This window comes from Nicotiana tabacum, chromosome 11, assembly GCF_000715075.1.
Source record: "Nicotiana tabacum cultivar K326 chromosome 11, ASM71507v2, whole genome shotgun sequence".
Taxonomy (NCBI): Eukaryota; Viridiplantae; Streptophyta; class Magnoliopsida; order Solanales; family Solanaceae; genus Nicotiana; species Nicotiana tabacum.
Window position 1 is genome coordinate 5,219,210 of NC_134090.1, and position 20,621 is coordinate 5,239,830.

Genomic DNA, 20,621 nt, shown 5'->3' on the forward strand with positions numbered 1-20,621 from the left:
TTCGTCTGAAAGCTTTGGCCGAGGGGAAAAGTGTACCTACTCCTAGTCAGGCTAACCCTAGTACCGATTCAAATTAATTTCAACCGAAAATTACCATTGTTAGCGGTGGTATTTTATATTTATGATCCAAAAAAATATCGGGAAGAATTGGCAAAAATGGTAACTGTTATATGCTTACCCTATAATTTTTCTTCTGACCCTAACTTTGTGCATTATATTAGAAAATTTTTTAATCCTACTTATAAAGATTTTCCTCGCACAACTGTAAAGAGCGATAATTATAAATATAAACATGAATATGAACAATATTTGCGCTATTTATTTACTCATATAAATTACCGTGTTGCTATTACAACTGACATTGGTAGAAGTGGTAACGACTGTGATTACCTTACTGTTATCAATAATTGAATTGATGAGGATTGGATAATGCAAAAATGCATTATTATTTATAGAATAATTAATTTACATCATACAGAGCAGTTTATTGCTAGCACAGTTACGGATATTTATAGATATTTTGCATTAGTGATAAAATAATGTCAGTTTCAATGGATAATGCTAATAGTAACACAAATGCTATAACCTTTCTTACCACTTGTAACGACCCGATCGATCGTTTTGAGTGTATTAGCCCCGATCCCCTATTTACTGCTTCCCCTGTATCTGTCCCTGCTTATGTGACTTGCCGGGAGGTCTTGTTTTTTGTTTCAGGGTATTTTGGGACACTTAGTCTCTAAAACAGAAGCTTAAGTCTTAGGATTTTGACCGTTGTCGGAACTATATGAATACGACTCCGGAATGGAGTTCCATCAATTTCGTTAGCTCTGTTGGGTGATTTTGGACTTACGAGTGTGTCCGGACTGTAAATTTGAGGTATGTAGCTGATTTAGGCTTGAAATGGCGAAAGTCGAATTTTTGAGAAATTTGATCGGGGGGGCTGACTTTTTGATATCGGGGTCGGATTCCGATTTCGGAGTTGGAGTCGGTCCGTAATATTGAATATGACTTGTGTGCAAAATTTGAGGTCAATCGGACATGGTTTGGTATGATTCGACATCGGTTGTAGAAATTTAAAGTTTCAAGTTCATTAAGTTTGGATTGGAGGGTGATTCACATTTTTGTTGTTGTTTGACATATTTTGAAGGCTCGACTAAGTTCGTATGGTATTTTAGGACTTGTTGGTATATTTCGTCGAGGTCCTGGGGTTCTCGGGTGTGTTTCGGATGCTTAGCGGTTTGAATTTAGACTTAGGCAAATGGCTGAAGCCTTCTGATGTCTGGTGGTTTCACACCTGTGGTGGGGAGACCGCAAGAGCGTACTCGCACGTACGGATAAAGGAGCACAGAAGCGTGAGTTGAGGAGATGGCCAGGGGTCGCAGGTACGAGGGAATTTCCACATCTGCGAGCCCGCATATGCGCTTGAGGTTCTGCAGATGCAGAGAGTGAGATGGAGGGGAAGATCGTAGAAGTGCACCTTGCCCACAGGCGCGCATACGTATGTGCGATCACTTGCTCGCAGATGCGGGCCCAGTCCCTTAAGTCATTTTCGCACATGCGAGGGAAATTACGCAGGTGGAGTGTCGCAGGTGCGGCAGTGGGTTCGTAGATGCGGAAGAACTGGGCAGAATATGGGATTTCGAGGGTTTGATTCCCATTTCGATTTTGGGACTTTGAGAGCTCGGTATAAGGTAATTTTTCGAGGTTTCTTCAAGAAGATTGTGGGGTAAGTGATTCTAACTCGAATTTGACTATATTTCATGAATCTATTGCTATTTTCATCATCTAATTAAGGATTTGAGTTGTAAATTTGAGGAAAAATGGTAGAAACTTCATAGGCTAAAATTTCGAGTTTTGGAAGGTGATTTGAAGTTGGATTCGAGTAATTCTTGTATGGTTGGACTCATGAATGGATGGGTATTCACATTTTGTGACTTTTGTCGGATTTCGAGACGTGGGCCCAGGGGCCGGTTTGAGCCTATTTCAGATTCTGGCTTATAATTTCGTATTTTTCTTGTAGAATTGATTATTTTAGCCTATATTAATTATAGTGCGTGTGGCTAGATTCAGGGCATTTGAAGACTGATCCGAGGGGCAAAGGCATTTCAGAATAGGATTTTGCACGCGGTTTGAGATAAGTAACAATTTTAAGTCTGGTCCTGCGGGTATGAAATCCCGAATTTTGGTATGATGTGATTATTTTAGAGGTGGCACACATGCTAGGTGACAGGCGTGTTGGCGTACACTGTGGGGAATTGTGACTTAGTCCGTCCCGTGAGACTGTAGAGTCGAATAGCCTATTGTTAATTACTTGTTCTCTCTGTCTTCTAGAAATATGACTGTCATTCATGTTAGAAACCATGCTTAGGCCATATGATGTCATTGTTGGGACCCTCAACGGACGGGTTCTTGTTGAATTAGCCGCTATTTGTTATCTTGTGCTTAGTCACAGTTTTACTTGCGTGTCATATCTCCTTTCCCTCTTGTTTTCTTGTTGATACTTGTTATTATCTCTTTTGGCTGATTTGTATGATTTCTGAAAGCCCGAGAGGCCTGGAGAGGTTAGTGACTGAGATAGGGCCTGAGTGCCGAGCTGTGAGCTATGTGAGGTATATAGATCGGGTTGCACGCCGCAACAAGCTTTATAACTATTTATGGACTGTGGATCGAGATTCACGCCGCAACGAGCCTTATGGCTACTTATATGATTGGGTCGGGCTGCACGCCACAACGATATAGCGCTTGGGCTGAAAGGAGCCCCTCCGGAGTCTGCACACCCCAGTGAGCGCAAGTACCTATTGAGTGTGAGTGCTGAGGGCTGAGAGTCTATATACGGATTACCTAAACTTGAACTGAATAAAACTGATTTGACTTAAACTACCGGATTTAAAAGTATGTCTATTCTTTGTTTGAATTATTAAAAATGAATTGTAATTGTATAGCTCGTCACTACCTTCTCAGTTCCTTATTTATTTTTATTACTTACTGAGTTGGTTGTACTCACGCTACACCCTTCACTTCGTGTGTAGATCCAGGTATTCCCGGTCATAGCTGATACTGATATTTGAGCAGCTGATTCCGGAGACTATCGAGAGATGCATGGCGTTCGTAGGCCTTGTCTCTCCTTCATTATCTTATTCGCATTTCAATTCTTATTCCTTAGATGTTGTATTAGACTGCTCCTGGTATAGATGCTCATGTACTCAGTGACACCCCGATGTCGGGCTATTTTTCCGCACTCATGTTTTGGGTTTTACCCTGTTTATATAAAAAACTCTGGTTATTTTAAATGCCTTAATTCATTTCTGTTAAATGTTGAAAGTGTTTTGGAAATGTCGGGTTGCCTAGTATCACGATAGGCGCCATCACGACAGGTTAGGTTTTGGGTCGTGGCACCACTACGCTAAATCCTGCATTTAGTAATATTTTTCATGTTAAATGTATTTGTCATATTTATCATTTAATTGTGGGTGTTGGTATGAGAATTTTAAATATTGAAATTGAAAAGATTAAAATGACTCTTAACTGGCTTTTTTATTCAAATCGTAGAAGTAGACTTAAAGAATATTTTAAAAGATGTGATGAATTTAGCCTAAGAGAAAGAAAGGTCCTAAACATTGTCCAATTAGATGGAATTATATGTATGAAAGTTTGGTTGTTGCATATGAATATATAAAACCCATAAAATTAACGTTTAATGCACATGTAAGTGATGATGATGAGCACCTTACGAATGTGGATTGGGCTAATGTTAAAATGCTTGTAGAGTTTTAGAAAAATTTCATATTGCTACAAATGCATTTTCTGGGCAATATTATCCTACTATTTCTAAGTGTTTAGTTTATATTGCAGAACATGTAAATTTGTTTGCTCATTTTTCAGAGGGTGGAGAAATTTATAAACTTGCTATTGATTCTATGAGAAAAAAGTTTAAAAAATATTTTTTCTCTATTCTTCCTATTTATTGTGTTGTTGCATTGTTAAATCCTTGTATGAAATTAAGAGGTCCTCAATTTTGGTATGAAACTGTTTATAATGGTTTAGCACTTGAAAATGAGGAGTTGTCTCAACTTCCGGAAGCAATAGCCTCAATTAGAATAAATGCTCAAACTATTTATAAAGCCTATCAAGTTGCATTAAATCATGCTAGACCAAATATTCCAACTCCTTCTTCTTCTGATTCTCAATCATCTAAAAGAACTGCGGGAGTAAGAGCACTTAGTGCTTGAGCGGGGTTTATGGGTTCTCAAGATTTTAGTAGTAGTGATTTTTCACAACTAAATGAGTTTGAAGTTTATTTGTCGCAGGGAATTGAGGAAGTGAATCCCGACGGCTCCTTTAATCTTTTGGAATGGGGGAAGGACAAAGAAAAATACTTTCCGGTTCTTTCAAGGATGTCCCGAGACATCTTAACTATTCAAGCTTCAACAGTGGCATCGGGGAGCGCTTTCAGTCAAGCAAGACTTCAACTCGGTGATTATAGAGCGTGTATGAGGGAGAGCTTAGAAAAACCAGTACTTTTCAGAGACTGGATCCGTTCGGAAAGAAGAAATTTTGGACTTGCTAAATCACAAGAAGACGAAGCTTACAAAGAAATGCTAGCTGAACTTGCGGAGGATGCTGTTTCGCCCGGAAGCAGCGATGGCCAAGCTATTTTTCCGCCACTACCAACAGAAGTTCCTCCGGACCTTGATGGATTTATGAAGTTTGTAAGAGATACCATGTAACTTGTATGAACAAAAATTAATATGTATTATGTAACTTGTATTTTGACACATCTTGATTAGTTTCTTTTTCTTCTCAATGGTGGTATTAGCACCTTGTTGTGCTCATTCCATAGGTGGAAGGAAGACTAAGAAAGATATTGCAATATTTTTTTAATGCTATAATAAAATTACAAGGCATTATTTTGAATATCTTTTTATAATATTTTTGTCTTTAGACTTTAAATTTAAATTAAAAAATTTAAGTCACAATTCTATAATAAAATTTACAAGGCATTGTCTTATATTTTTTTTTAATATCTTTTTGTCTCTAATTTTTATTTATTTATTTTTAAAATTATCTGTTGGGCCCACTTAGTCCGCGGGCCGGACCCATTTAACCCGGGACCATGAGTTCGTGGGGCCGGTCCCAATTCCTACAAAAAGACCATTTGGCCCGTTTAATTTGGTACCGGTCCGGGACCGTTTGGACCGGCCCACATGCCAGCCTTAACGACATAAGCTCCATGTACCATAACAAAATTTTCCCGCTCAAAATTCAAAATCAATTTCAGTGAAAGCCATATCCAAAGTTCCACAAAATTTCCCAGAACACACTCTCGAGCAGATCCAGTAAGATAAGCAAAAAATCTTTGACAAAATCGTTCGAAAATGCCAGTTCCAGTAGTAGACGAAGAAGAATTACATAAAAAAATGACCGAAAAAATCGCTAGGGTTTTGGACGAAGCTCGATCGTCAAATGCAATGCATCAACGGAAGCTTAAGGAACTCTCGGCTATCCGTTCCGTTACGAAGTCACCGGAGAAGTTTTTCGGTGCATTCTCGAGAGCGTTAACACCGTTATTTGACTTCCAGCGTCGTACGGCTTCTGCCGAGCGAATCATCCGATTTGTCGCCGTTTTCGCCAGTGTGCGTGACAGTAAAAATGCTTCGGATTGTGACGCGTTTTTGGAGAAGTTTCTGGAGTTTCTGCTTGTGGCTGCTGTGGCGGCTAATAAAACTGTTCGGATTAGGGCTTGTCAGATAATTTCTGAGGTATGTTTTTTTTAAAAGTTTTTAAATTAGAGAAAATTGTAGTTTATGCTTTTGCCCCTCTATTTCGCTTACTTATTTGGATATAATATTTATTCGATTTGCTTCGGATTTTGATAAATAATAGAGAAAATTGTAGATTATGTTTTTTGTGCCTTTTGCATACTTATTTGAATTAATCATTGGATGAGAAAATGTGAAATTGTGTATAATTGTCAATTAGCTGAGTAGAGAGAAAGGTAGAGGATTCGATTTTGCTTTGAATTTTGATAATTAAATAATTTTGAGATGATATGTCATTTGATAAAGCACATCCATAAGGACTGAGAAGAGATTTCCTTATAAGTAGTAGTACATTACTTCTTTTTGCTACTGCTCGACGCAGTATTGATGCTGTATCTGACAAAAATGATGAATGTAGTAAAAAGTGCAGCTTTTGGCCACACCTCAAATGTGAACATTAAAGATTGGTAACTCTCTAGCACTTTTGATGCATGTTTTTACTGTGACTTTAGTTGTTATAATGCACTTTTTGCACTGTGAAGCCAGATGTTAAAATCACTATTTTAGTTGTTATACTTTGCCTTTGCTCACATTATCGGTCCCAGGCCCAAATAAATGAGGACGGTTGTGGTAGGTTGGGAGTCAACATAAATATAGCCAATTTCATGATGAATTATATTTGCATAATATTGGTGTGAGATGATTTAAATGGAGTCACGTGGTCAATGATGATTCATATAGCTAGCCCCAACTTATTTGGGATTGAGGCGTAATGTTGTTCTTGTTGCGATTTGAGTTTTTGTATGTGCTTATATATCTAGTTGATTTGGAAACATATTCATGTTACAAATAGAGGAATACCATACCCTTAAAAGTTTGTTTTTCGCTTTGGTAGAGGAACAGTCTCAAATTTGGTGACTCTGTTATTATTAGTTTAAACTCTTTCGGTTGACCATGAATGCAAGAAAAAATAGAAAGAAATCTTGAAAGGAGAAGTCAAGGATTGACTTGAAGTATAGTTAGGAGAAAATGCACAGTAGTCAATGTGCATAGAGAAGGAAAACACTGCATCAGAAAGAATGTATTAGAAAACCTAATGTGATAGTTTCCTACATAGGAAATTAGGAATTACAAGGTCCTCTATTTTCCAATAACTATGAAGATACTAAATCTGCATGTTTTCCACATAGAACCCACAAGCCGTGCCTTTTTATTTTTGTCATACACATCCTAAAATAATGTTCTGTGAATTTCCGTTTCTTCACACTCCCATTTCAATATTTCTATGATAATGCACCAATTTTTCCTTAGGAATTTCCTTTTTCCTTCTAATAGCTTTCTCAAAAGAAAAAGAAATCTTTTGGCTCTTGTCTATACATTTGCAATTTATAGGCATAATTTAAACTAGGAATGCTTCTCTAGAGAGTAAGGATTTTATAATAACCGTAAATTAGAAAGACCATATGCACTTTAAGTTTAACTCTCATAAAAATAATGAAGTTTGAAGTTAGAAACCTCGTGATTGTAGTTCTAAATACAGACAATTAGCTATTTATGCCTTATTTTTTAGGAGAATGACATGACAAATGAAGATGCAACACAAATTTCAAATAGGATGGATGAGACAGTTTTACCATAGTGTTATAACACAGGAAGATATATACCAAAGTGAAATACAAGTTTATAGAACAGTCTTGGGACCAATGATGTTATTTCATAGTGAATTTTGTACCTCTAAAACCCAATAAATTTATAACATGGGTGTTAATGTTGTAAAATGCGGATGTTAAGTTGGATGTTGCATTCACAAATTTTGACATAATTAGAAATACTCATATTGGATAGAGAGTGTGGGTACAACAACAACAACAACATACCTAGTATAATCCACAAGTGAGGTTTGGGGAGGCTAGTCAGTAGCGTGTACGCAGTCTTACCCCTACCTTGTGCCGGCAGAGAGGTTGTTTCCTTATAGACCCTCGCCTCAAAGCAAGCATGCATAATCAATCAAAACAGGGGGTGTGTACTACTCATATTTATGTGAGTAGTACACATAAATATAAAATGAGAGAAGATTGTCTAATATAGTTCGGTCATATCCTACGCAAACCTAGAAATACACTAGGTAATAGTTTAGACCCTGTGATGATTGAAGGTGCTAAATGGGGATGAGATATACCTAAAATCACGAGGTAAAAAGTAGTAAAAAAGATGTTTGCTTGAAATCAATGTGGACTTATCTTAGAAAAAAAGTAAGGAAAGTTAATTAAAAGATTCACATACGTGATACTAGTTAATTGGGATTAAAAATTAGCTGTGACTATGCTTACATTGGGTTTGGTGTTTGCCATGAGTCTTTTTTGGTTAGAGATTGTATTAAGTGTAGGGTTAAGTTCTAGAGTTGGCCATTAGCTATAGAGAACCCGTAGTTTGTTTTCTAAGGCAAATTACTAGTATACGAATAAAATTGGCCTGAAAAGTGTGAACTAGATTTAGAGGATTCATACAGCTGACCCCAACTCGTCTTCAATAGTACATAGTTGATTGAATTCAGTTTTTCTTATACTAAGTGAGTATGTAATATCATTAGTCTGTAATATCATTCAGTTTTTCTTATACCTAGTCTTTTTTGTTGGGCCAAACAGTCCTATGTAAATAGTTCTACTGTCTTTTTGGATTTTTGAGCTCCCTTACTCTTGACTAGCCTCTTTGAGGTATATTTTCTTGTTATTGGCTAGCTCCAAGATCCCATCATAACATCTTGTAATTGAGCTAGCATATTTATTTTTGTAATCATTGCATTTGCTTGATGCCTTTCAATGAAGCAACTTACTTTATAAAAAAAAATGAGTTATGTAATATAATATCACCTTATATATCCTTTGGTTTTGGGAATTTTGTTAAATTGTAGGCAATGGTTTAAAGTTCCCTTTCTCATTCAAAATATGGTTAATTTTGATTTTAGAAGTTTCTCTTTCTTGTGCTTTCTTTTGTTTTTCCTCTTTTATCTCATAGAATTACCCATACCTTTTGTAAATTGTAATCTCATTGATGATTTTCTTGTCTTCTAGATCATAATGCGATTGCCAGATGACACAGAAGTCAGCTCTGAACTTTGGGATGAAGTTATAGAGAGCATGAAAACACGTGTTGGTGATAAGGTTGCTTCTGTCCGTACCTTTGCCGTGAGGGCACTTTCACGGTTCGTTAATGACTCAGAAAATGCTGACATTTTTGAACTATATCTGGAGACACTTCCTCTTGAACAAAATGCGGTGAGCTTTTTCTTACCTATGTGCGTAATAGTGTATTCCCCGTAGTTGATAGTGATGCATCACACTTCATTACGTATTGCTCAAAACAGTCAGTATGTGACTCATTTAGTCTATATTTTGCCTGATACTAGTGAAGAATCTTTAACATCTGCGCATGATATACTCCATCTTGAAACTTTCCTGAAATGTCTTAGCATAACTATATCAAATGATTGAATTAATGAATTCCTCTATATTGACTTATTTTGCAGGATGTCCGTAGGACAATTGTCTTATCCCTTCCACCATGTCATGCATCTTCTGCAGCAATAATTGATTGCACACTGGATGTGAGTGAATCAGTACGCAAAGCAGCTTATTCCGTGATTGCTAGTAAATTTCCCCTGCAGAGCTTCAGGTAACTTTAAATCATTGCCTACCTGTATCATCTTTGCCTTACTTTTTACTTCATCTTGGCATGGTATCCATTCTTTTCTTGGGAATCACTAAAGAAGTGTGTATTTTCCCTTATTTTGTATGCATCTCAACAAGATGATCATCAAAATTTCTGCATAGATTATACCTCATGTCTGTGGCTATATGTACAGTTAGAGCTATTATTGGTGTCAGTCAAACTGGTTTCACTGCCTGATATTCTCCATTTGCCGATTACAATCAACTCATCAATATTATGTCCTAAAAGAAACAACAAAACTCAAGTTCAGCTAAGTACTTCATGCCCTTGTTTGCTTCTAGGTCAATATAGAGAGATTTTTATAAAAAGTTATTCTTTTCTTTAAGGTTGTCTGTTAGCATTCCTGCTTTTACATGAACAAAAACTGCAGAGGGTTTCGACAAGCAAACAAGTATAGTTCTTTAATCACGGAATTTTGTGATGGCCATTTGATATAGCCTGGAAAAAGTCTCGGTGAGGGTCTTCTTTTGTTTTGAGTTTTGGTATTCTTATTTCTTGGTATTCTTGATATTTTTTGTTTATGTTTTGTTTCTTGTTGCGTAATTTATGATAAAAAACAGTTAGAAAAAACTTCCTTTTAAATTCTTTTAAGGACATTTAAATTGATGCTAGCATAAATGTTAGTTAGCAAGACATTAACAAACTTCTGCTGTCCTAATATCTTATCAAATTCACTCACTTGTCAAAGAGAATAAAGGGGCTTCGATAAAATTTACATGTTTTTGCATTAACTCTGGACGCACTGGAGCTTAAATTTCATAACCTAATTCACCACTAAAGGGAGTCAAGCCTATGTGATACTTTCTGCTGTGAGTATCAGCCAGATATTTTATAAATCAGTGAAGCCTTACGATCAAAATCATGGTTAATTGAAAATTGGTACTGTATGCATGTTGGATCAACTTCATACACATTCCCTTGGGTGCATGGTATACAAAATTAACTTCAAACACATGCTTGAATCATGTTCTCTAATTTGACCTCCAGTTCAGCCAAGTAATTCATGCCCTTGTATGCATGTTGGATCACACGCATAGGGCTGATTTAATTAGCTTACGAAGGTTCCAACTCATAGATATCCTATAACAAATGTTTTCTACATCTGGCAGCATCAAGCTCAGAACACTTATTTTGGAGAGAGGACTTGCTGATCGCTCTTCATCTGTTGTAAAGGAGTGCTTTAGGATGATGAAAGATGAGTGGCTCACCAAGTGTTGCAATGGGGACCTGGTAGAACTACTTAAATATCTTGATGTGGAAACATATGAATCAGTGGGAGAGTCTGTAATGGACAGTCTGTTAAAAGCAGGCTTGGTTAAGCTGCAAGATGGTCAAAGTATGAGGCAATTTTTGACATCGAACAGTGACACTGTTGAAGGTTGGTCTTACAAATTAAAATATTTGATGTCTACTTCTTTTGCTTTCTCGGAATGACTTTATATGCTTATTGATTGGCATAATTCGAGATATTCATTTCTGTTTTAAATAAGAAACTAAGTTTAGTGTTAAATCTTTATCTATGTTTTCTGAAAATGATCTATTCTAGTGAAGGCAAACTGCTTCCCTAGTTTAACCTTCAGTTACATATAAGGCTAGAGATACTCAATTTTTGTTTTTCATGTAATTGGTTGTTTCTAAAACTTGGAGCAATTTGTGTTTGCAGTTCCAACATTTAATTGCATGTTCTCTTTGCTTACCAGGCAATTGTAGCATCCAACTCATGGAAGCAGAAACTGCTTTCTTTTGGAGAGCTGTCAGTAAACACTTGCAAATGGAGGCACATGTGAGTATTTAATAATTGTTTACCAGATCTTATGCTAAATCTTCAACTGTTTCAATGCATCAGCTCGCTGCTCAAAACTCCTTAAAACATAGGGAGTTACCTGTTATCATACAGTGAAATGCCAAGAAGGGTTATCCTTCTCTTTGTTATTTAACATTTACCTTCTCTCGAATGTTTCAAGAGCCTCATTGGAAGATTGAATTAAGAAAATGTTGAACAACTATCATGCTTGACTTAATTAATTAAGCAGTAAATGGATTCAATTTCAAATGTTGTTATCACAAACAGATGGAATCAATTGGATAGATTAAATATAAATTCCTATGTATTTTAGCACCCAAGGGTGTAGCCTAGTGGTCAATGAAGTGGGTGAGAACCATGATGTCTCAGGCTCAGAGGCAAAAAATACTTGGTGATTTCTTCCCATTTATCTTCCTGTGTAATTAGTCAAGGTGCGTGCAAGCTGGATTGGACACCACGGTTATAAAAAAAAATTCCTATGTATTTTTATTTTTGTGAAAAGGGTTTGTATGGATTACCTGATGTAGATAGGTTGGAGTTATCTGTCTGGTTGGGCTAGAGCATAATGTGGTCAGTGCATATGCAATTCCAGATTTTGCAGGTCCAGCTTACAGAGCCTTGGTCTGCTGTGCTAGTTTTTGGAACTTAATCATTTTAAATTCATCTTGATTATTATCTGCATAATAACGGGCTAATGAGATAACTATTGTGTAATCTATGCGTAGCATACATGCATAATGCTAAATAAGTAATGTGTCGGTCCTTGTTAGTTCCCGCGTTTAATGAATTGCTTACGGTAGTCTGTTCCATAAACTTTTTTTTTTTAAATGTTGAAGTGTGTGACCATTTTATTTATAAGTTTAAGCTTCTAGAGAGCATACTTTCTATTACTTAATTATGTTATGCCTCAATACACCTCCTTACATGTGGGTGTGATTCCTTTTTATTGGTCAAACACGTAAAAATAATTTTCTCTTTTGGGTGACAGTGTGATTTGAACCTAGGAATTACCAAGAATAAGAATGAGCCTTGCTCTGATGCCATGTTAAAGTGACCATCTCATCTAAAAGGTTAAGCTATTAGAGAGAGCACAATTTTACTTAATTATATCTTTAACACATCCCTCCTCATATGCGGGCTTGATTCTTTTTTATGAGCCAAGTACGTGAAAATCCTTTTTGATAATAGATGGCGGTGAGACCTCTTTTAATTATTTAATTATATTATGTCTCACCATAAAAATAAAACATGCAGTTGGTGCTTTTGAATAAGTAGAGTCTATGAATTGGTCATTCCTGCTTGAATAAGTGTTTTTGCTACTATCTAATCCTATTGAGGTCACTTATGTCCATTGTCCTCAACTTGAGTTTTGTGAATGCCAGTGATGAAGGTCCAAAATAAAGGTTGCTGGTTCCTTCACATTTTTCCTGTAGAAGTCTCTAGGAACATATCTTAGCATGGTATAAGGATTTTTCGACTGAATTAGCTACAGCCTAGTTATGTTTATTTCTAGCGTATTCTGGCTGTGTGAAGTTTCTGGGCACTGGTATTTAGTGTCACAGTGCATAGCGGGTTTAATTCTTGGTTTATTGCCATTTATCTATCTTAAATACGAAAAAAGTCTATTGCTATACAAATTTTTTATTTGGATGACTAGTGCCAAAATCTTTTGTCATATCATGTAAATATTCCTAATGATGACCAAACAGGCAAAGGGCTCTGATGCTGCTACAACAACAGGGACAGAATCTGCTGTATATGCATCAGAAGCTTCAGATAAAAATGATCTTCTTGACAGAATTCTACCTGCTTCTATTGGAGACTATGTTCAATTGATTAAAGCGCACATAGTTGCTGGTGAGGAATTTATCCATAGTTCTCTAATTTCTAAAACCCTCTCTGTTTTATTTTCCTTCCATATTTTGCTATTAGTGACAGAGATTATTGCAGGAATTAATCACCGATTTGCATCTCGGCAACTGCTATTACTCGGTGCAATGCTTGATTTTTCTGATGCTACAAACAGAAGAGTTGCAAATGAATTTCTGCAGGAGTTGCTTCGCATACCCCCTGATCATGAATTAGATGAGCATGACAATGAGGTTATCATAGGAGATGGTATCAATCTTGGTGGTGACAAAGATTGGGCTGCTGCTGTATCAGAGTTGGCGAAAAAAGTCCATGCAGCTCCAGGAGAATTCGAAGAAGTAGTTTTACGTGTAGTGGAGGAGCTTGCTAGGCCTTGCAGAGAGAGGACTGCAGACTACATGCAGTGGTTGCACTGTCTTGCTGTGATTAGCCTTCTGTTAGAAAATGTTCAGTCTTTTCGCTGGATGCATGGAAAATCTATAGAACCGACTGAAGTCCTGCACTCTGTATTGCTGCCTGGGGTCTGTATCCTGGAAAAGTTACCTTCTCTAATCTTTCTTTTTGCCTCAGTTATTTTATCTGATGTTATCCATTCATTTGACTGGGTTGTTGTTGTTGTTATCCATTCATTTATTTCCACGTTCATTTGTGTTCTTGGGGATAATACGATGGATGTATTATTATAACCTTCAGTTTCTTGTTGTTGGTTCCTCTGTTATCAACTTTGTAGAATTCTGATCTATTTTGTATTGTTCTGAAATGCAGGCAAAGCATGTACACCTAGACGTTCAGAGGGCTGCCATTAGGTGCCTTGGTCTCTTTGGATTGTTAGAAAGGAGACCTAGTGAAGATTTAGTAAAGCAATTAAGGTCTTCTTTTGTTAAGGGCCCCTCTTCAGTTACTGTTATGGCTTCTAAGGCGTTGATTGACCTTGGAATGTGGCATGGTCCTATTATAGTTGATAAAGCTATGAACCAAGATCTCTCATCACAACTCCAAGATCATAAAATTAAAATGTTATCTGATATCAAATTTAGCATTGGAAGTGAGGATTTGGAGATAGAATTACTTGACCTGTTATATGCTGGATTGGAGAAGCACAATTCAGGTGATTCTGATGACTGTGATGAATATGAGACAGTTCAAACAGTTCTTGGTGAGGGCTTTGCTAAGACTCTTCTGCTAAGTAAGAAGTATCCGAGCACACCTGCTTTGTCAAATCCGCTGCTATTAGCTGAGCTCATAAGCTTGTATTTCTGTAGTGAGAGTAAGGAGCTTGGGAGGTAAATCTCTTTGCTGTTCATTTTATTTTCTCTCATCTTCTGAAAATTCCACCTGATAATATTTTACCTCACAGGTTGAAGCAATGCCTTTCTGTATTCTTTGAGCATTATCCATCCCTCTCGTTGAACCACAAGGTTTATAGAATTTCAATTTTTGCATGCAAAATTTACGAGAATCAGATAGATCGATTTGTGATTTTGGTTTTGGGTTATTATAGAAAACTTCTGGTTTGCAATGCAGAAATGTTTATCCAAGGCTTTCATGCCAGTTATGCGCTCTTTGTGGCCAGGCATCTACGGCAATGCCACTGGATCTACATTAATGGTCTCTAATATGCGCAAGCGTGCTACCCAAGCATCACGTTTTATGGTGCAGATGGTGCAGGCTCCCTTGTATTCTGAGGAAACTGCTCCAGCCAATGAAAACGATAATGAAAACCACATTGATTCGGCTGAACCTTCATCTGAGTACGAGACTGGGGAAGAAGGGCTTGCAATATGTATCGCTGCAGAGGTATTTATTCATAGCTTCCTGTTCAGTGCCCTTATGCTTAGTTTAACGAACATAACATATACAAAACTTTTACTAGTGTTCCTGTTCTGTTTAATGCAATGGAAATTTCTTTGGGTTGTCTGTCAAGGTGGCCAGCTTCCATGCAAAGAAGACAGCTGCGGAGAAAGCATATGTTTCTGCACTGTGTAAGGCACTATCCTTGCTTCACTTTAGACCAACAGAACAAGGAGCTGTCAAGTTAATGAGGCAGCTATTGAATCGTGTTGCTGAATCTGTACTTTCTGAAAACGAGCTTCTTAAGGAGGTGAAACAGATGGCTGAAAGGCTAAAGGGTTTAGACAAATCTCCAGACCAGAAACTATCATCTGATGAAGTTAAACTTATTTTAGGTAACTATTTCTGGTTTAGCGGCTATAAAACTGCAGTTACTATGTCATTTTAATTAGAAACTTTGAAAAGTCATCACACGCTCTTTTCCTTTCTCTTTGACGAAACACTTGAAGTCATCTATATGGGGTGGTTTTCGGGGGGGGGGCCCCCCGGGGTTCAAAAGATGAGATGTTGTGAGTTTTGGAACTTGAAAGTGTGATAATATCAGTTCCACATACAACAATGATGTGAATGGAGCTGGCATTGCTTCCTCAGTCTGATCAATACAAAAATAGTAGAGTTATTTTTCTTAGCTGTGAAAATGCTGTCAGTTTAGTCTCTATATTTGTTTATGAGTTCAACTTCAATACATTGATAGTCTAATTTTTTTACACTATCAGGTCATTTAATAATAATTATAGGTAACTACCATAATAAATGAATTAGTTACTTCCGAAATAAGGTAAGTAACCTTCTAATAGTAGGTTAAATTGCATTGATTGTTTAACTGTGAGCACATACAAGTAAAATTCTTTGTTGTTATTTTGCTGGAATTATATATTCAGATAGATTCTAATCATATTCCACTCAATCTTTTTAGACATATTTGCTTATTGTAGTTTTATTAACGTGCTTTATTATGTCTCAGGAAAGTTGGATCTTGATATCGTACTTGACGAGGATGACTCGATGGATGTACTGCCAACTCCAGCGCCAAAATCAACCAGACCAACTCGTGCAAGGAGACGAGCTAAGGAAGCAATAGAATCTTCATCAGATGAAGAATTCCCCCTATCTGCTGTTCCTACTAATCCTGCTGTAACGAGTACTCGGTCACAAAGGGCTAGCAAGACTGCAGCATTGTCAAAGATGGCCGTCAAAACCATTGTAAAGATTGATGAATATGATGATGAGGAAGACGAGGAGGCAGATTCTCAGTCTGATGTTACATCCGATGATGATTCTGATTCTGATGTAGAGGTATAATAAGCACATTCTCTCCTGTGTTCTTCACTTTATTATTTGTTTGAATACTCTTTGTATTATGATAAATCACGTATTATGATGTATTGGTGTTCTGCTTGTGTGCATCTCGTACAACTAGCAGAATACTGTCCTAATATATTTTTAACTAAACAATTCCTTTACCTGTGGCTCTTGAGGATATCTTGTTTGTGTTTTTTCATTATATAAAATTGATTCCCAATGTAACAAAGGAAGTTTTATGTTTGGTTTGAAAGTTATAGTCGTCAGTTCAATAGAGTAATGTCTTTGGTTTGTTAAGGCGCTACTTGTTATAAATTTTGTGCTATATTCCGTGTAGATTGTCAAATGGTTTAATTCAAATTGTTTTGGAAAATGTTTGAGAAAAACATATCTAGTAACCAACCACTTGTCTTGTCAATTTTTTTTGGTTTCCAACCCGGTGTCCGATACCCCATTGGAGCCTGATTATATTCGGATTCGCACATCATAGGGTCCCATTTGAGGGGAAGCGCTCCCTACCAAGGATTTTTTCATACCTTGGGCTCAAACTCGAGATCTGGTTAAGGGAAGAACATCCATCGGCTGCACCATCTTTTGGTGGTGTCTTGTCAAAAATTATTGTGTTATATTTGTTGAGACACAGCGGAAGTAACTTCCTTTCTGAAAACATGGAATACAAACATTTAAAGAGTTATTTATACAAAAAGAAGGTAAAATACATATATATATATATATATATATATATATATATATATATATATATATATATATATATATATATATATATATTGTTAAACAATTTAAACCACTTAAATTGGTGATTTGGTAAAAATAGTAGTTAATCTCTTAAATCCAATGTGAAATGATAGAGAAATCGATGAAAATGTAACGTTTCCATTTTGAATTCTAGATTTTTATAGACTTTTGTCGGCCCTGGCCAATAGTATTCAGCCACAGCATGTGGATTTAAAACATTTTCATGTCTTCTTATTTGTCTAGATATGCATTAAATAACCTTATGATAAACGTAGAAGAAAGTGATGTGTTACTGTGTTGGAGTTTTGAAATTAAGTGATGGGAAACAGGATTTGGTATTTGTAGAGGAGAACGATTTAGCTCATCTCTGATGTAAGTTATTTTCCCTTACATCACTATCCCGCATTTAATATGAGACATTTTTAAAAATATTCAATAATTTAAGACAACTATATACTAAATTATACATAACTACTCTATCCAATAGTTATATTGTCCATCTTAGACCTAATCTCACGTCGCCTTAAAATGTGTCACAATGTTTAAAAATTTACTTCCTTATATATATTTTCGTGTTTACCTGTAGTGTTACATACACCTCCTTAAGAATTTGATGTTCACGTTGAGATTTATCTTATCATTGTTTATGATTGCACGCGGAGTTTCTTTGATATAAATTTAACAGTCTCTTCTACTAGTACTTATTACTCTTTCCGGTCCATTTTAGTTGGTTTTTTTGTTGTTTTCACACATAATAAGAAATTCATCTTTTAACATTCATTAACAATAAAATTAATCATATTAACCTTAATTTATTCATTGGAAAGGTAACAAGTACTCCTACGCTCTTTACTCCAAGAATAATTTTGGAAAAAAGAAATTAATGCATTTTGATATCTGAAAAAATTAAATATTGTGGACCATAAAAAGAACAAAAAAATCAATTAAAGTGGACCGAATGAAATACTTATTATTTGCTTTAGATCTAGACTTGTTCAACTTTAAAATGCGTTACTAAAATCTTAGTTATCTGTATATATTTGGCCTTAATCGTGTTTACCGGTGTGAAATTTGCAAGGCTATTACAGAATTAACAAACATTTTATGCCTTATCAACACACCTTTGATTATTAAAACAAAATCCTGTTTGGCTTTTTGAGGAAATGTAGAGTTTTCCATGAGGTCTATGAGGTAATGTCGCTGAACCTTAAATTTAACTAAAGCACCCATCCCAATATGAATGAACCCTATGAGAAGTACCAACTTCCTATATACAAAAATTAAACATAGCTAGACTTTAAACATTTATTATTCCAAGAAAAAGAGAAAAACCATATAAGTACGTACATGTGCAATTAATTGAGCAGATAGTTGGGAAGTTCAAATTTCAATATCAAAGGTCCAAATAAATATCCTAAAGTCTAGGCTCCAATCTACCATATGACTTAAAGTTTTACTCCGACCGTTCAAATTTATATGAACATGTTTGATTGGGTACGGAGTTTAAGAAAAAATAAAAACTTTTGAAATTTGTAGTCTTAAACAAGTCAAAAAGGGGCTCAAAGTATTTGTGTGGTTATAAAAAATTCTCATTAAGAATAGAATTGTAAGTTTACGCAAAATTATTTTCAAATTTAGAAAGAGGTCATTCTTTTTGGAACAAACCAAAAAAGGAAATAGGTTCACATAAACTGGAACAGATAGAATATTTTTTTTTGAAAAATGATACAGTTGTTTGCAAAATAATAACCGAAATATATATATATATATATACAAAAAATTATACAAATTTTATACACTTTCGGCTATCGAATGTAAATAGTTTTTGGCACGGGCTAAAAGTAAAAAAAGCCCTATTCCCCCTTCCCCCCTTCTTTTTCATCCGATGCACGATATTTGTATTAGTATCTGATTAATTGAGTTCGCTTCGAAAAGTTTCATATTAAGAATAAAAAGTCGACTTACTTCATGCTTAAAATTCAAATTCAAGATTTGTGGTTAAGAACTAGGGAAGTACTTAATAACTTGACTTTTCTTGCATGAATCAAAGCTACATGACCGACATTGCAGCTTGATTCTCTAAATTAATTAAAATAAACAAAGTAAATGGGAGAGACAAGATTTCTATTTTGACACCGACCATGCATGTTTCACGATCGTCTATGAAAAACCTATTATGAAATTCTCTAGTTTTTTATATCTTGTAAGTTTTGTTTACCTTTTGTTTTTTGTTTTTTGTTTTTTGTTTTCATTAATAAAGTCAATGGTTGTTTTGGATGGAAAACGGCTCATACTTCTAGAAAAAAACTAGTTACTAGAAGATAATTCTAACGTATATCATACGAATTGTATTGTCAAAATAGAAAGATTCAAAGATCTATATGCGTGTTTTCTATTTCTCTTGGCAATGTCTTTCTTTATATATACATGCCATGTTTACGTGGAGTTGTAAGACATGCGTTGTTAGAAACTCATACATGTACTGGCCCAAAATCAAAATGTAACATCTCTTAGTAATATATATTTGTAAAGTAATTCTGAAAATAGAAAATAACGTAATAACAAAAATGTAGAAGAAATAGATATTAATCCGAGCCCACTAAATTCACAATATTTTCTTAAGAAATTTAATCTCCTCCTAGTACACGAAATTATCTTCAAACCATAGTGTTTCAACGAACACAAATGATGGCATCAATCACATGAAGCCGATCCGAGCGAGCGAGCGACGACGCGAGACTTGCCTTCTTCTCAACTCTTTAAGAGTTAAAAATTTTCAAAGACGGGAATTCAAAATTTTAATTTTTCCCTCCATTTTTCATTCACTCTTTTTAAGCTATAACAAGCTTAAACCCAACAACAACTAATTTAGAAATTCTCTAAAAAGTCAAAGGTGATTTTGTGCAAAAGATTCTTACCTCTAGAAGATAAAGAAACACCAACAAGGATTGTGGTGGAGTAGTAAGTACTTATTCATTCGGGTTCGAGCTTTATATATGAAGTAATCGTTGTTAAGGAGCGATTTATTTCCAATGTGGTACTTCCTAGCGCGAGTCTAGATTCAGTTAGACTCTCACTGTGGGTACCGATCACGGAATGACAATAAAAAAGATAAGCTTAGCACTCATTTTGTGAGCTGGGAGGCTTCCTAGTTCATACACAAGAAAGGGGTTCTTAAATGTTATACCTAATTTGCTGTTTTTTCATTTTTGGAATTTTCTGAAATTGTGGGCGGAATTTAAATGCGTTCCTTTGGATAATGTCCAATCTGAGAAAAGGGGCAAATTCAATGATATGAAAGAAACAACTAAAAGACCATTTCACTTATTGTTTTTGATTTTGCAATTAAATGTTTTTTTGAAAGACAAGCGGATTTTGTCCAAAGAAGGAAGACTTGGTAAGTCAATGACAATCCATTTGTTAATTATTTAGTGGAGAATTGCTAAGAAAAAGTTATCATGTCGTAGACTTTTATCTATCGAAACTAATGGCCGACTCGACTAATTCAAATTTATATCGTGTAAGGTTCATTGAAAAGAGAAATATTATAT

The 20,621-nt window shown here is 35.7% G+C and overlaps 1 protein-coding gene across 1 annotated transcript; it reads left to right on the forward strand.

The window, feature by feature from the left end:
* Positions 1–5,197: 5,197 nt before the first annotated feature.
* On the forward strand, positions 5,198–16,475 carry LOC107795974 (uncharacterized). Its single transcript, XM_075224716.1, has 12 exons — positions 5,198–5,759; positions 8,831–9,034; positions 9,286–9,431; positions 10,598–10,866; positions 11,189–11,271; positions 13,002–13,149; positions 13,243–13,682; positions 13,927–14,444; positions 14,519–14,579; positions 14,686–14,958; positions 15,086–15,347; positions 15,977–16,475. Exons 1-12 carry the CDS (start codon positions 5,376–5,378, stop codon positions 16,312–16,314), a joined length of 3,126 nt encoding a protein of 1,041 aa, XP_075080817.1. The 5' UTR covers positions 5,198–5,375; the 3' UTR covers positions 16,315–16,475.
* Positions 16,476–20,621: the final 4,146 nt, after the last annotated feature.